Genomic DNA, 17,129 nt, shown 5'->3' on the forward strand with positions numbered 1-17,129 from the left:
CTGCTCTCAGCGCGCGCCTCGTGTTCTCCTCAGCAGCACATGGGAGAAGGAAGCAGTCTCTCCCTCCCCCTGTACCGCTGCCACCAATGAGGAGAGAGGGGCGGGCGCACTGTGCCACCAATGAAAGTAAACGTTTAATACAAATCCAGGAGGCGGTGCTGGCAGGGAGCTGCGATCTGCGGCAGTTAACCCCTCAGGTGCCGCACCCGCCTCCTGTTTTAAATGTTAATTATCATTGGTGGTGAAAATGGCGAATCACCCTTTTTTTTTTTTTTTTTTTTTTTTTACACCTTGTCCCCCCAAAAAATAGGATCAGACTGTTCTATTATGGGCCGGACGTTCCATAAAATGCGGAATGCACATGGCTTTTTTTTTTTTTTTTTTCGCGTGGTATCGAGTATCGCAATACTTTTTTATGGTAACTGAACAACGCTAGAGGAGCTTGCTGCGTATATTTCCCATTAGGCTCAATATTATAGTGGTACATGCTGTAAGCTGATGTTCTCCCTCTAGTGGTGGCTGCAGGCAGACAGAATGATGTTATCTCACTGGCTATACAGGCAGAATATTATAAACTGAATTGGCAGATAATGTGAACCCAAAACAAAATTGTGCTTTCATTTACACTTTTTATGTTAAATAAACTCTTAACCCAAGATGTTGTTCCTTCCCCAGCCAATGGGTTTCGCTGGCATGACCAGACCTTTGTACAATACTCCAACTGGAGAGAGGGGCGCCCGAATGTGACAAATGACAGCTTTTTTGCAGCCATGAGAATTGACGGTTTTTGGGATATTTATCCAAACCCAAAGGATTTTGAGCTGTTGTACCTTCAACAATACTCTATTGTTGCCTGCAAAATTGAAAAAGGTAACTTTTTGCACTTCAGAGACAATACATGCAGGGGTGCTCCTAGCTTTTCTGCTGCCTGAGGCGAAAACTGAAACTGAATCAGAGATGGGGGAAGGTTTGAGGAGGGTTACTTCATCTCTAAAAGTAGGGTGGCGACTAAGATCTTATAAAAATGACTGTCTAAAAGTGGATTAAAAAGTAATGGCCATCTAAGCCACTGGGTTTAGTGTTTTATTTTGCTGTTTTGTATAGAACCAGTTGAGGTACACTATAGGTTTGTGTATTGTGACCTGCAATGAACTCAAGGTAATCTCTAATGTGTTTTTTTGCCCCTTAAGGATCTAATCAAGATTACATTTCGCCAATGCCAACATCCATCCCGTATTATGATGTATCATATTCTGTTCTAAAAAAGAAGCTTACGTGGTTTGAAGCAGTAAAGGAATGCAAGAAAAATGACAGTCACCTGGCCAGTGTACACAATGTGCACCAGCAGTTGTTTCTGGAGTATATCGTCAGGCATGATGGGTTTGCGCTGTGGTTTGGATTATGGAATAATGATGTAAGTACGTAAAGGAATTATTTTTTAGTAGAGTGATCAGGATGGGTGCGAAAAGATACATGCAAAAGAATAGATACTTGCCCTCACCAATCACCCACTGCTGCCATTTCTTTGGTTCCCACGGGTCTCCTTGTCCTGGTTCGATACACAGGAAATTTCCTGTTTTCTCGCTCAGATCATTGGGGGACACAGGACCGTGGGTATAGCAGCTGCTGCCACTAGGAGGCGACACTAGGCTGAAAAGTGTTAGCTCCTCCTCTGCTGGCTATACCCCCTCCAGCCTGGAGAGGGCATATCCGTTTTTAGATTAGTGTTGTAGGAGGCAGACCTCCCCAGCTTCTTTTTGTTTCAGTTTCCCCTGTTGCCTCCCGGCCGGTCACCTTTCACTTTAGGCCCCTGCTTAATTTCGGGCCTACCTGGATTTCGGGCTCTGGCCCGCGCTGGTTTATTCCCGGCCTGCGGGGTGGGCCGCAACCCGCACCTCCCACAGTGATGCAAGGGGGCGCGGCTAAGCTTCCTGTCGCGGCTCAGAGAACCCAGCAGGACCGCAGCTATCCACGTGGACTCTGTTTCAGCCGGCAGCACGATTCTTCAGGGACCACAGGACTTCGGGTCCCCTGCATGCTGGTAGGTCGGTTCCTTCCCTCTCCAGCCTTGAGAACCGTATTGGGCAGCCATGTCCGAACCCACTGGTGACCCCCGCATTCCAACAGCCGCCACTTATTATGCACGTGTGAAATGCTAAATTAAGTTCCCTCGCGGCCAGCCGGACTGTCTGTTCCGCATGCTGTGCGCCCACGCAGCTGCATGACTGCCCTTACCTGGTGGAACTGGACTGGACCTGTGCCTTATCTCAGGCAGTGGAGGACCTCTCTAAGATATCCCAATCCACCCTCACTCTCATGGGTCGATTGGTTGATAAATCTCCACCTGTGCAGTCCGCGTCCTCCTCTGGAGAGTGCCTTAGGGGCAGACCTTCGCACAAACTGCCCAGAGCAGGACGTCCTTCCTCCTCTCACGCCTCAGCATCTCCTCCCCCCCCATGGGTCATGCTCGGACGCATCCTCCCTCCCAGGGGAAGTTCTGTCCGATGAGGAGATTGGGGACTCAGATTCGGATATGGATCCAGAACAATCTTCCAAGGTTGCTTCCATGGTGGACAGCTTAGTTTCTGCTGTCTGTGACACCTTCCAGGTGCAGGATGAGTCCCCCTCCATGAGTCACCAGGGAATGTCTTTTCTGCGTTCCAGGCAAACTCCTAAAGCCTTCCCCTTGCATGACGACTTTTCGGTTGTCATTGCCAAGGCGTGGGACCGTCCAGGTCTTTACCACGTCTAAGCGGCTTGATCTGCTTTATCCCTTTCTGGAGGATTGGGTTGCTAAATGGTCCTCTCCTCCCAAGGTGGACCCTCCGATAGTGCGCCTCGCCAAACACACCGCCATTCCAGTGGCCGATGGCTCAGCCCTTCAGGATCCCGTGGATCGCTGTATGCAGTCCTGGGCGAAGTCCATTTTCGCGGTAAGTGGCTCAGCGCTTTGGCCCATTTTCGCCTCCACTTGGGTGGCTAAGGCGGTCTCTGAGTGGGCACTCCGGTTAAACAAGACTTGGCAGCGGACCTCCTGCTAACTAAGATCCAGTCCTTGGCTCTGCAGATCTCGTATACCTCTGAGGCTTCCTTGGACGCGGGTGCACTTGTTGCCCGCTCATCGGCTCTCATGGTAACCTTGAGGCGCGAACTCTGGCTTAAGGTTTGGGCAGTGGACTCTTCGTCAAAGCGTTCCCTTACCAGCCTTTCTTTTGCCGGCTCCCGATTTATTCGGGGCCCGGCTAGATGAAATTATCTCTGAGGCTACAGGCGGTAAAAGTACCCACGTCCCACAGGGCAAATCCAGGTGCACATTGCTCGCTAAGCAGACAAGGGCCCCGGACCAGTCCTTTCGCCGCTTCTCTTGGGCGTGTCCGGCAGCAGGAGCCCCTCCCAGATCCTCCACGCAGGACCAGCGGAAGAAGCCATTCTTCAGGCCTCACCCAGCCTGGCTCCCGCGGGCACAGCCTGCCCGTCCCTTAACCGGCAAGCAGTCCTCCGCATTAAGACGCGTCCCCACCCTCTCGGGTGGGGGGGTCGTCTACTCCTTTTTCAGGAATCCTTTCGCTCCGTGATTGCTTCACTGGACTGAGGCGAATTTCTCCCTTCTATAGACATTCGGGACGCGTACTTACATTGCCCCAGCACATCAGCGTTTCCTCCACTTTTCAGTGGGGCTCCACCACTATCAGTTTGTCGCCCTTCCCTTTGGCCTGGCGATGGCACCGAGTTTTTACAAAAGTACTCGCTCCTCTCCTGGCACTTCTTTGTATCAGAGGCATCTCCCTGATTCCCTATCTGGACAACATTCTGGTCAAAGCAGCGACCTTCGGTCAGAACGAGGACAGCCTGCGTATCACTCTGGATACCCTGGCATGGTTCGAGTGGTTGGTGAACTTCCAGAAGTCTTACCTGCGTCCTACCAGACGGTTCACTTTTCTAGGCATGATCCCCGATACGGCCGCAGATTTGGTGCGCCTCCGTCTGGACAAGCTGCTGGCCCTTCGTCGGTCAATCAGCCTTCTCCGGCGCAGGTACCCTTCAATTTGGTTTTGCATGAAGGTATTGGGTGCAATGGTCGCCTCTTTCGAGGCGGTTCCGTCTGCACAATTTTCACACACGTTCACTTCAGCGGACAATCTTGTCGTCGTGGGACAAGTCACCGGATTTCCTGGACCGGCACACCGTCCTACCCCCAGAGATGCGTTTGGCACTCAGGTGGTGGCTTTCGAGCCCAACCTTGAAGTCGGGGAAATATTTTCTCCCGATCTCATGGACGGTCATCACCACCGATGCCAGTCTCCAAGGTTGGGGCGGAGTCTTCCCGCCCCTGACAGTCCAAGGTGTATGGTCTCAGTCAGAGTCCAAACTGTCCATCAACATACTGAAACTCCAGGCCATTAATCTGTCCCTTCTACATTGGGCACCTCTCCTGAAGGGCCGGCTGATCCGGGTACAGTCAGACAACGCCACGGCAGTGGTTTATATCAATCATCAAGGAGGAACCCGCAGTCAAGCAGTGATGGCGGAGTCGGCCAAGATCCTGCGGTGGGCGGAGACCCATGTGCCAGCTCTTTCAGTGGTCTACATTCGGGAGTGGAGAACTGGACGACAGTGGACCCGGAAGAGTGGTCTCTGCACACGGAGGTGTTCGAAGCGATCTGTCTCTGTTGGGGCAAACCAGAGGTGGACCTAATGGCATCCAGACTCCAACACAAGCTCCCTGCCTTTTTCTCTCGAACAAGAGATCCCAGGGCATGTGCAGTAGACGCGCTGGTGGCACCATGGGACGGGTTCTCCCTGGTGTACATGTTTCCACCTCTCCCTCTCCTGCCCTGAGTCTTACGCAGAATCAAGATGGGGGGCATCCAAACGATCCTCATCGCTCCGGATTGGCCTCGTCGCGCGTTGTACACAGACATCTCTTCCCGCCATCCTTTCATTTCTGTAATTGGGTCTGGATTTGGGCCTTGCCCTAAGTTTCTTGAAGGGGCAGGTGTCGGTTGTTATCGTCCCTCCCTTGCCGCCTTGGGACTTGAACCTGGTTCTGGGTTTACTCCAAGTGGCTCCATTTGAGCCCTTAGACACAGTTCCCTTCCGTATTCTCTCCTGGAAGGTTGTATTCCTGGTGGCTATCACTTCCATCAGGCGCGTTTCTGAGTTGGCAGCGCTTTCCTGTAAGGAACACTTCATTACTCTGCACCAAGACAGTGTTCCGACCTATCCCTTCTTTTTAGCCGAAGGTAGTCTTTACCTTCCATGTCAACGAGGACATCGTTCTTCCGTCGTTCTGCCCCTCTCCTTCGCATCCTAGGGAGCAGGCTCTCCATCAGCTGGACTTGGTTAGCGCTCTCAGGATTTATTTACTTTGTCTCGAACTTTCCGCTGTATGGACGCTCTATTCATTATTCCGGAAGTTCCACGCAAAGGTTTGGCGGCCTCCAAGGTGACGATTGCCAGGTGGATTCGTTTGGCAATTGCCGAGGCGTACCGCTCCCGGGGCAAGGCACCGCCCCACGCTATCACTGCCTACTTTACCAGGGTGGTGGGCGCGTCTTGGGCTCGCTTCCACCAAGCTTCTGTTTCACAGCTGTGCAAGGCGTCAACGTGGTCATCCTTGCACACGTTCACCAAGTTTTACCAGGTGCATACTTGAGCTTCCGCGAAGCAGTTTCCATAGGGGTGTGCTCTTCCTACCCCGTGGACTGCTTTGGAACGTCCCACGGTCCTGTGTCCCCCAATGTTACGTGCAAGAAAACGAGATTTTTGGGAACTCACCTGTAAAATCTTTCCCGCTTAGTTCATTGGCGGACACAGCTCCCACCCATTATTGTTCTATTTTTGCCTCATGTGATGGCGGTTGGTTTGCCGGTAGGGTCCTCAGTTCTGGTTCGGTCCTACTGACATTGGTTGGGTTATGGTTCCTTTCATGTATGGGATTTTCTTCTACGCCTACTGCTTGGGCACAAACTGATAGCTCCTCCTCTGCCGGATATACCCCCTCCAGCCTGGCGAGAGCATAACACTTTTCTGCCTAGTGTCGCCTCCTAGTGGCAGCAGCAGCTATACCCATGGTCATGTGTTCCCCAATGAACTAAGCGAGAGAGATTTTACAGATGAGTTCACAAAAATCTCATTTTTGTTGAGCTTGGACAAGAAAGTGGAGACTAGCAGAGACCCGGTAAGCATGGGAACAGCTGCAGTGGGGGGATCTGTAGCATTGATTCTTTTATTTATTTTGATTTTCATATTTATTAGTTTTGTTTATTTTACACCTTGTTTGCTTATTAAAGAGGTTATTCCACCTAAACAATTATAATAACATACATTTGTGATGCGCTTTTTTTACATGGGGGGGACTCAAAGCACTGGGATGTTTGCATAGCTAGGGAGTTACCCGGGGGAGTCAGTGGCTGCCAAATAGGCGCTCATTCCCAACACTCTTTAGGGTTAGTTTCATAGGAAGCTAATTTATCTTTTATATATTTTTGGAGTGTGGGAGGAAACTGGAGTACCCAGAAGAAACGCACACAAACTCAGGCTAACCACTGATTCGCCATGCCATAAATGTCAGATAGGTGCTGGTCTCACCTCTGGGACCTACTCCTATCGAACACCCCTCTGCCCTGAAGTGAAGGGAGAGCAGCCGTGCATGCTCAGGCCACCCTGTTTTTGCCGCTATGAGAGTTCAGAAAATAGGGGAGCACTGGCTTATTTCCAAAAAGCCCATAGTGGCAAACTGAGGTGGCCACACTTGCACAGCTTGCTTCCCATTCACTTCTGGGAACAGCCGAGTGCGCTCTTCTGCTTCATGGACCCTATTCTAGGGATAGACACAGGTCCTCCTTCATGGGAGCTGCTCCTATCTGACATTTATGGCATATCCTACCAAAATACCGTAATTGTTGAGATGGGGCAACCCTTTTTAACTAAGCATAGTCTTAGGTAGTGCTAGAAGAGACTTTTTAAATCTGTTTTCTTATAGTAAACCCCTGCTTCAAGTAGCAGAAAAGGTAGTTTAAACATACTGTATGCAAGTGAGTTGTTCGGAGCACCAAGGGCGGATCCTTTCCTCTGTCTACCGTTGTTCCTTACCTCTGCTAGTAGTTCTCAGATGTCTGGCCCTGTCAGTCACCAAGGGATATGAGGGACCTAATGAGCAAAGGGAAGGAACAGTGAAAGCAAAGTGAAAGGACCCGCCCCTGGTGCTCCCATATTTTTTCAATCCACTTTTTCTGCTAATTGAAGTAACAGTTTGCCACAAGAAAGATAATGATTTAAAGGTCTCGACTAGCAGCACGGCCTGACCCCAAGCTTAGTTTAATAAGCAAAAACAAGGTGACAGACTCGCTATAAAATGGTAGGAATTCTTACTGTAAGTACATTTGTCGACTAGGGATCCAGTATGGAGTGGTCAGATGGCACCGAAATCAACCATGAAACTCAGAAACTTGGTCTTGGAAACTGCCTGTATTTAAATACTAAAGGAAACTGGATGGTGCAGAACTGTAGCGAGACTCTGGATGGTGCAATATGTTATAAAAACAATTCTGCAAGTAAGTTGAAAATGTCATAGTCCCGTTTTACCTGGTATTTTATAAGAATGTCCAAGTCTATTGATTGATACCTTGAGAAAATGAATGCCCTCTAGTGGTCAGGTTATTATGGCAGCATTAGAAATTGTACGTAACACTCGTATAGAAATTATTATGGAGGACATGTATCCTCTTTTTACATATTTATTTTTAGCAACTACCTACTGTACTCCAGCTGGGAGTGTGTCCCTGCACAATTTGATATTGGCAGCACCGATTTTAGATGGTGTCAGACTGTGCAGGGACACCCCTAACTGGTAACACCCAGCTGGACCTTCATTGCAAACTGCTAGCAATGTTATTACTTCTATCTTTTTTTGCTGGACTGTGGAACAGACATGGTGCTGACCTATAGAAAAGAATGGGTCAGTGTGCGATCCACAAAAAATGTTGGTCAGATGCAAAAAAAAAATACGGTCTTTTAAATGGGGACTTTAATATGAATATTCATGTTATACAAATAGATTGTCCGAGAATTTGTTACTGAAACAGGTGAGGTGACTTGTCTTCTCTAATCCTAAATGCTAACATGTTGGCACTGCTCAGATTTCAGCCGTTCTTTGCACATTTCACTTAATTAACAATAGTTGATGGTTACTATTACTAATAGACTTGTAATCTATTTTATTTTTTATTTTTTTTATCTAAATTCTTTCCAGTTCAATTAAAACTTTCTAGCAAAGAGGAGCTGTGTCCCCAAACACCGGGCACAGGGCGCTGGGTCCGTCATAAGGATTTCTGCTATGGTTTTGATGTAAAGCTTTACAATTACTCTGTGTATAGCAATGCGGAGGCCAGCAAAGTGTGTCAGACTGTGGGTAAGTTGTCAGTTTCAGAGTATAAAACATGCTGTATTGGTATGCCTGTGCAAATATCTGCCGCCTAGGAAGATATGTATATGTGTCTTTATACAGCAGAGCAGGACACACATACAAATTGTCTGAACAACAGTAACATCCATTGTTTGCTGAGCTGCCTAGTTCTTTAAACAGTCGGAGCAACAACTATGTGTGTATTTATATTTATTTTATGTTTGTCTGGTCTTTTATGCGTGACCGTTCCTGAGAGATTCCCAAAAAATGACCTGCATTAGCCAATACAAGCCTGCAAGTCTCTCTCTTCATATCTCAGCTGCCATACACACGGTCACATGTCCCTTATCAGCCAATAGAAGCTCGCAGGCCCTTAGTCTCCACATACACACACTTTTACTCCAGGTTTCCATAACAACCCAGCCATTTTTCTTCACTGCTGTAGGTCAGCTTTAGGCTAGGGCTACACGACGACCATAAGTCTCACGACGCATGGGGCACAACTACACTGCGACATTGATGTCGCACCACAATTTTTATAATGATAGGCTATAGTGTAGCACTGCATTGCGACATACTGTGACACGACGGTCACAGAAAAATCCATCTTGGGTAGATTTTTTTGCGACTGTCGTGTCGCAATCGCAGCGTGACACCTTAGCCTAATCATTATAAATATTGTTGTGCAACAAAATGTCGCCCGACACGTGTCGTCGTGTAGCCCCAGCCTTAAAGGGGCACGGCACTGTGGAGGTCACTGTTAAGGGGGCAGGGGCCACTATTCAAAGGGCAGCTGCTGTGAAGCAGGGGGCAGGCCGCTGTTAAAGTCCCTGCTCATCAATGAAGGTACATGCAGCAATCCCCTCCGCTGTATAAGGGGTGAGAGACTCCTACTTCCATCTCTCGTTCTCATTCTCGGATTAGTGTTTTTGTTTTTTCTGGGTAGCAGATCCAGGTTTACACAGGACGATCTGCTGCCCAGAAACAATGATTTTGGTGTCTGCATAAACAATTAGTTCACCCAGTGAGTCTTTGCCCGTTTATTGGGTGATCTGCAGCACATTTACAAGGGCCAATTATCGGGAACAAGCGCTGTTCATAATGTTCGATCCCGGTAATAATAGTCCAGCGTAAATAGAGACTTTTAGGGAGATCAGCCATCTCGTTGCTCAAGTGCCACTTTCCTTTTCACTGTTGGACATGAGACTCAGGACAAACAAGCCTCATGTGTAACTATGATTAATCTGTGTGTGCAATGCTTTTTATTTTCCCATATGTCTTTAATGTTATGCATTATATATACATATAATTATTTATGAGCGCCTGCCCTCAGTGCACTTAACTGCTCATTTGCATATGGATTAAAAGCATGCTAAGGCCTCTTGCACACAAACGTATTTTCATTCCGTGTCTGTTCCTTTTTTCTGATCCGTTTTTTGTGGACAACAAAATACATACAATGTTGTGCAAAAGGCATAAGTGAAAGGTTACCACCGATTGGAGATTATCTCTGGGGTCTTGGCAGAAAATCATTTTATTTTTTTTTTAATCACTAAATGCTTGGACAACCCCTTTTAAGTTACCTAAACTTCAAAAATGAACAGGGTTGAACTAGAATAGAAAAAAATGGGTCTAATTTCTTTTCGCCACAGTGTATATGTGTGTGGAGGGTGGACCTTCTGAATCATCTCATCAGGACGGCCAAAGTATCCCAGTCTTATAATGTCATTCACTGCCTTCAGATTATTTTAGCTGGGTTCCCTTTCACCCCAATGATGGACCACCATTGTGTAACACGGGTCACTTCCACGTATTCGGACCAGTTATTCTGTGTCCATTTATTGCAGATAGCACCGCCACATTGCTGACTATAAATGATGAAGAGGAAAATGCCTTTGTTAGCAGATATCTGAACACTGATCCATATGTTACCAGCAGAGTTTGGCTTGGAGTAAATTCCACTTCGACCGGTAAGTTTGTTGTAATTTTTTTTTTTTTCTTCGTGGTAATGTCTAATGAGTTCAATTTTAGTTACGGTAATTTAATTTAAAAAAAGGAATAATGTGATTTGCGTTTTCTTTAAAATATAGTAGCTATTTGCATCCCCACCTATCCCTTGGTTGAACTCGATGGACTTATGTCTTTTTCCAACCGTATTAACTATAACTATAATTTTATTTTTTAATTTAGCGACCATTTTGGAGACTCGCATGTCCTTGTATTATCTGTATATGTGTGTGTGCTCTTTATGACTTCTGCAATGAAATGGGAGTCAAGACATTTCAGATTACTATAGTATTCAAGAAGTCATGGAAAAGAGCCCATCCCCACGCAGAGAATGACGGGTGATGTATGCAAAAACAGCCAAATTTGTGCACACAGGGTTTCTAATCCTGCCCTATCAACAATTTAGTTAAAGGGGTTTTCCGATATTATTATTATTATTTTTTTTTAGGATAGGTCAACAGCATCTGATCTGTGGAAGGTCTGACACCCGGGACCCCCCGGTTAAGCTGTTCGGGAAGGCAGCAGCGCTTTTGTGAGAACCGTGGCCTTCTCCCTGCTTTTCCTAGGCCAGTGACAGAACGTTCATCGTTCACATGGCCTAGGAGCAACTCGGCCCCACTGAAGTGAATGGGATCAGCTAACATAGTAACCTAGTTTACAAGGCTGAAAAAGGACATCTGTCCATCTAGTTCGACCTGTTGATCCAGAGGAAGGCAAAAAAAAAAACTAAGGTAGAAGCCAATTTTCTCCACTTTAGGGGAAAAAAATTCCTTCCCGACTCCAATCGAGCAATCGGAATAACGACAAGCACAGCCGCTATATAATGTACGGTGCTGTGCTTGGTAAGCTGCGAGAAGGCAGCAGCACTCACAGAAGAGTGTCTGCCTTCTCAAAACAGCTGCTCGGCGGTGTTCTTGGGTGTTTGACCCCAACTGATCTGAAACTGACCCCTTTTAAAGGGGTTGACTCAAGCCAAAAACCTAGTCTATATAAAAGTCTATATGGTCCATTTTCTATAACGTCATTGACACTACATTACCATCATGGGGGCGCTTCTTCTTTTTCTTTACCCACAATCATAGTTAAACTGGTTTTCCAGGACTAGAATACTGATGGCCAGTCCTTTAGGATAGGTCATCAATATTCTGTGGTAGGGGTCCAACTTTCATCAACCCGCACCAATCGGCTCATTGAAAGGGCTGCGGTGCTTCGGCAAGCTCTGTGATCCTCTTATTTACCAGGCACAGTGCTGTACTTTTCATAATGGCACTGAGCTTCAGCACCATGCAAATGAAAACTACTGCGCGAAGGGGACGCAACGTAAGCTGGAGTCGGTTCATCAGCGGGGGTCTTATAGGTTAAACATCGGCTAATCTGATGTTGATGGCCTGTCCAGAAAAATAATTGAACTGATTTTGGACAGATGAGCTCATGGGTTTTGTTAAGCGCCTCTGTGTCCCTGCGGTTTTCCATTGACTGTTCAATTTCTTTGCATGTTCCAAAAACACACGGTACTTGACCTTCTGTGATGTTATCCAAATGGCTGTAATCTTTTTTGGTAAATGTAGAATTGTGTGTAATCTCTGTAAGTTACTACTTAATGTTATGGCAAGGGATGATAGAGTAAATGCGTCTGCCGTCTCCTTCAGGTCAGAAGTCGGTATGGCTTGATGGCTCCCCTATTCAGTATAAAAACTGGGGGTCTTCACAAAATGGAGGAACAGGCTCGTGTGCGACATTGTTGCCCCAGACAGGAACATGGAATAAAGTACCGTGCGCAACGGGCTATGGGAGAGTTGTCTGCAAATCACCTATAAGTAAGTTCTCTCAAGATGGCTTTTTGGTGTTTTTTCTTTGCATTTCTTTTGGGGGAAATGCATTTTTCTTGCTCTAGGACTTAATGTGCATGTTCCCCTTAAATCGTCATGTTGTTTTAGGTCCAAAATTCAGTACAGCTTAATGTTTGTTTGTCACATTTTTTTTTCTCTGATGCAGAGCTCCTAATCCCCTACGTAGATATAAACCATACTATTTTGGCTACCTGCAGTAACCACTAGGTGGAGCTTGGGAGTACACTGCATTTTTTTTTTATTCAATTTGTAACCGGATGCTGTACATTCTTGAGCTCCCTCTAGTGGCTGCAGGAGGTGAACATGTTACCTTTCAAGTCTATGTCAATGCCAGGTATTGGAGCTTTGTACCAGAAAAATAAAATTTTGATCAATTTAAAGATATTAGAAATTGAGCAGCTCAAAATTTTAACAAATTCAGATAAACTAAATGGTATTTAAGGGTGGATTTTCTTTTGAAAAATAATTTTATGGGAAGAAGATATTGGGTTTGAGAGCAGGCACTTTTTCAGATTTCATACATTTGTTGTATAGGTCAGAAAACCCTTTTTTTTTTAAATTATTATTATTGATTGGGTCCCCTCTATGAGCCTCTTCAAAACCAAAGGATTCTTTGATTCAGATGATTCTTTGTAATGTATTGAGCCACAGTAGCAGAATTTCTCTCAATCAGGGGACGAAGGAGAAACTGGGGTTGTCCACCACAGTAAATCCCAGATTGTGTTTTATTAACTTATTCATTTTGCATTTTTTCGTTTCCTTCTAGGATCCAGTGGATCAGGACTCGCAATTGCGTTCGCGGTGGCCCTGATTTCCGTCCTCGTCATCGGACTCCTTGTCTATCTCTACAGAAAGAGAAATATTTTTTCCTCTTCAGTTCGGTACCGGCGTGCAGAAGACCAGATGGAGTCCATGATTGATTATTCTTAGGACTGTTAAAAACCTCTTACTTGCATTTTATTTTGCACAAATTGAATTTTTTTTTTAATTGTTGCATTTTATTGGCATTTTATTTAGTCTGTTCTTCAACAGACCTGATTGTCTGTCTGTTTGTTGTGGAAGACTACTACGACACAGAAAACCAAAGTGTTGGAATTTTCTAAATACTTGAGGAAATTTTGTTTTTTCTCACTCCAAGTTTAATTTAGATTTTATGGTTGTTACTAGAACTACTTTTTTTTTTTTTTACATGTTGGAGGTGTTCTGAAAATGTTGGTTAAAGGGGTGGGTGACCTATCTCATACATTGGGGGCATATTGCTAGGCGATATGCCCCAATGTATGAGATGGGCCAACCCCTTTAATATGGAGGAGAATAAATCCAAATTTGTATGGTACTGTTGGATACAAATTTAAGGGATGTGAATTATGGAGACCTAGTCTTCTCAATTTAATTTAACAATTTTAACAACTTACCCTCAGGAACAAAATATTTGCACTTCATCTTCCTGTAGTCTGCACTGTAATTTGTAAGAGAAGCGGTTTGTACTATAAAGAGGATCTTCATAGTCGTAATTTACGGTTGGACACCCCCTCTCCAATCATATAGTTGTCCCCATCCTGTGGATAGAGGATAACTTTTTAACTACTGTAATACCCCTTTAAGCCATTCCCAATCCCTATTTAGGTCCCTTGCCCCTGGCCAGCCCCACTGAGAATCCCAATGGTAAATTTTACGTGTAGGGCTTTTTGAAGGCATAAAGACAAAATGTAGATTCGGAATGGTTATGATATTGGTAATGTTGAGGCGTGGTTCTATAAAAAGGGGCATGCCCACAGGTGAGGGGGCACAAAACTTGGCTTGGCCCAGGCACCGGCAACACACGTTACACCATTGCGTATCCCTAGTCAGATTTTGGAAGATATGATGAGCACAGAAATGTCCACATGCACAAGCGGAGCTAGCAATGCATAGTTCTTCACGTAGGGTTTCCATTCATATCAGTGGAGCATAGTCAGCTAAAACATTTTTTTGGGGGGGAAGTTTACTATCCACCATATTTTATACACCAAGTAATTTACCTATAAACGATGGTACAATAGCTTACCTTGAAAATGCCATTTTAAGTTAAAAAAAATGTAAAAAAAAATTCTTTCAATTTTAGTAGGAAGATCCGTTCTGAAGCACAAACTGCGCCTCTAACAAATTGAATACTCAGCAGAGAAACCGGAGTTGCAGATACTTTGCTTTACTTATGTATCTGTTAGTAGAATTCAGTCAGTCCGGCATTTGATAATCCAGAAGGTATGAAAATATGACACTTGTCATCAGAACAGCCATATAAAAAGAGGAAGACTGACCAGAGGAAACCAATCGGTCAATTCCTTTGAGTAAAAACATTAAATTAATTTGTGTTAACATTTTATTTTAATCGGGTCCCATCCGTGCCGGATTAAAGGAATTCTACTGTGTATATTTTTGTGTAATATATGATTATAGTAGGTTGTGAGTTTCTGGGTATATGTATATTTTTTATTTCTACCTAGTGCTACTGTAACAACAACAGAAGGAGATTAAGGTTTTTTTTATATGTAAATCTGAATATTTATTAGTAGCACAGAATTGGAGGAAACCTACTGTTATATGCAGGTGATGGAGTTTAGCCTTGCTTTATATATTTTTTTAAATTAGATTTCACTAGTTGTTTTACGTAAGGTAGATGTGCAATATTTAAAGAGTGCCTATAATTTGAGCAGATCTGGCCTTAAGTATTTGCAAACTGGCCTTCCAACCGCACTGTTTGTTGAAATACATGATATTCGTAGGTGTGCCTTTGCTTGGGACCCTGTCTTTATGTATAACAACAGAATAGCCCGGACAATGGTCATTCCAGCAGCTCCTCTGCACCTTCTCAGCCAAGTATTTTTATTGCTAGAGTGCATCTACAATAAAAAATTGAAGCAACTTTTTTTTCATCTCTCACCATGCTGTGTCTGTCTAGAGTTCCTTACAGATCTGCAGATTTGTCCCTATGACACTGGCTGACCTGTTCCATGTGCACTTAGCAGCTGAAGACATCTGTGCTGGTCCCATGTTGATATGTGTCCGCATTGCTGAGAAAAATGATATTTTAATATATGCAAATAATCCTCTAGGAGCAACGGGGGCGTTGCAGTTACACCCATAGGCTCTGCTCTCTGCAACTTCCACACCCTCTGCACTTTGATTAACAGGACTAGGTATTGTAAAAGTGATCCCTGTCAAAGTGCAGAGGGCACGGCAGTTGTAGAGAGCAGAGTCTCTCTCCTTCTCCCTCTAGGGCCAGGCATACACCTGGTCCTGTCAACAAAGTGTGCGGCAGTTGCAGAGAGAGCAGAGCCTTTAGGTGTAATGGCAACGCTCCTGTTTCTTCTAGAGGCTCATTTGCATATATTAAAACTTCATTTGTCATATGAAAAATGAACATGTGACCAACACAGATGCCTTCAGCTGCCAAGTGCACATGCAACAGAACAGCTAATTTCATGCCTACAAATGCCCTTTAAAACTTACCGATCCACCGATGCCTCCAGCTCCCCCTCCGGGCTCTACTTCTCAGCCCCTCTTGAGACAAAAGGACCACTAAGCCAAACACTGGCCTCAGCAGTGACCCACTACAGCCAGTAGCCATTTGGACTCATTAGGGTATTGTTTATTGTACATTGGTCTGTTTTTAAAGAATTTTGACAACCCCTTTAACTTGTGTAGTCGGATAATGCAGTCAGACTATTTGCCGTCTGTGACCTACTCCTTGCTACCTTGCCAGGAATGTATTAACAACATGTAGTGTACGGCTTGAAAAGAGTATAACTGCAGGATCAGACTACATAGGTTGTTTGTAGTCTGTTGCCATGGAGACACTCTGTTCTGTGTAGGAGCTGTAGACACAAAATGGTTGGAAATTTGTAATCCAGACTATTTGTGAAGTTGTTTTATTTTTCATTTTAGATGCAGTGGAGCAAAAAAATTGTTGAAAAGGCTAACACTGTTTCAACTTTTTGGTGTAATTTAAATAAATACATTACAGCTACCAACACACAAATAGTGCACAATAAAGCTTTGTTCTGATGCTACTGTAAATTTGTGTGATGTGTATGGTAAATGATGGGGGATATTAAAGGGTTTGTATTATGTTTAAATACAGTTGTTGTTTTTTCCAGAATCTGCACCGTTCTAGTCCATTTGGTTGAAACTGGTATTGCAGCTCAACACCATGTCTGATATTTCATAAATGCCAGACACAGCCCATGAACTAGAGTTATCGCATACTAGCCCTTGAAAGAGGACCTGTCCCCTCTCCTGACATGTCTGTTTTAGTATTTACTTGCATTCCCCATGTAATAACAATTCAGGAGCACCTTTTCTTATAACTGTATGTTGGTGATTCCTCTATACCTGCTAGATGTTTAGGAATAAAGGTACAACTTTGTGTTACCAGTTGGAGGGGGAGGGGGGGGGGGGCGGTTTGCATGCACAGTCTGACACCACTGATCCAACACTGTCAGACTGGGCAGGGACAATGCCCCCTAACTGGTAACACCCAGTTGTACCGTTACTACTCAAAGGAAATGTGTCCGTTAAAACCAGATAGCAACACATGGTTTCATAGTATTTTTTTTATTTTTTTTTATTATTCCATTTCTGGAACATATGGGGGTGGCCATCTTGCCTGAGCTGTTCTTAACAGCATTAAGAAAATTGCTTTACGGCAGCCCCATGGGCCATAGACACAATGGTCAGGAGCGGACCTCATTGACTTCTATGCAAGAGTTTTCTAGGCATTCTCTGTGCCCTGTGCAGAGGTCATTGTACAAGGAAAGAATAGATAAGCTGTGAAAATCACCTATTGTGAATGGTGCATCCCGTGTTATCTATACACAGAGGTG

The 17,129-nt window shown here is 44.9% G+C and overlaps 1 protein-coding gene across 1 annotated transcript in view; it reads left to right on the plus strand.

Annotated features, from left to right (window-relative positions):
* Positions 1 to 15,173, plus strand: part of LY75 (lymphocyte antigen 75) — a 79,217-nt gene extending 64,044 nt beyond the window's left edge. Inside the window, exons 29-35 of the mRNA XM_040440310.1 lie at positions 676 to 870; positions 1,191 to 1,414; positions 7,397 to 7,556; positions 8,255 to 8,413; positions 10,255 to 10,377; positions 12,064 to 12,231; positions 13,031 to 15,173. Coding sequence (XP_040296244.1) covers positions 676 to 870; positions 1,191 to 1,414; positions 7,397 to 7,556; positions 8,255 to 8,413; positions 10,255 to 10,377; positions 12,064 to 12,231; positions 13,031 to 13,194 — 1,193 coding nt within the window. The 3' untranslated portion in view covers positions 13,195 to 15,173. The remainder of the gene's footprint in view (positions 1 to 675; positions 871 to 1,190; positions 1,415 to 7,396; positions 7,557 to 8,254; positions 8,414 to 10,254; positions 10,378 to 12,063; positions 12,232 to 13,030) is intronic.
* The last annotated feature ends 1,956 nt before the right edge of the window (positions 15,174 to 17,129 follow it).

This window comes from Bufo bufo, chromosome 7 (genome assembly GCF_905171765.1).
Source record: "Bufo bufo chromosome 7, aBufBuf1.1, whole genome shotgun sequence".
NCBI classification, from domain to species: Eukaryota; Metazoa; Chordata; class Amphibia; order Anura; family Bufonidae; genus Bufo; species Bufo bufo.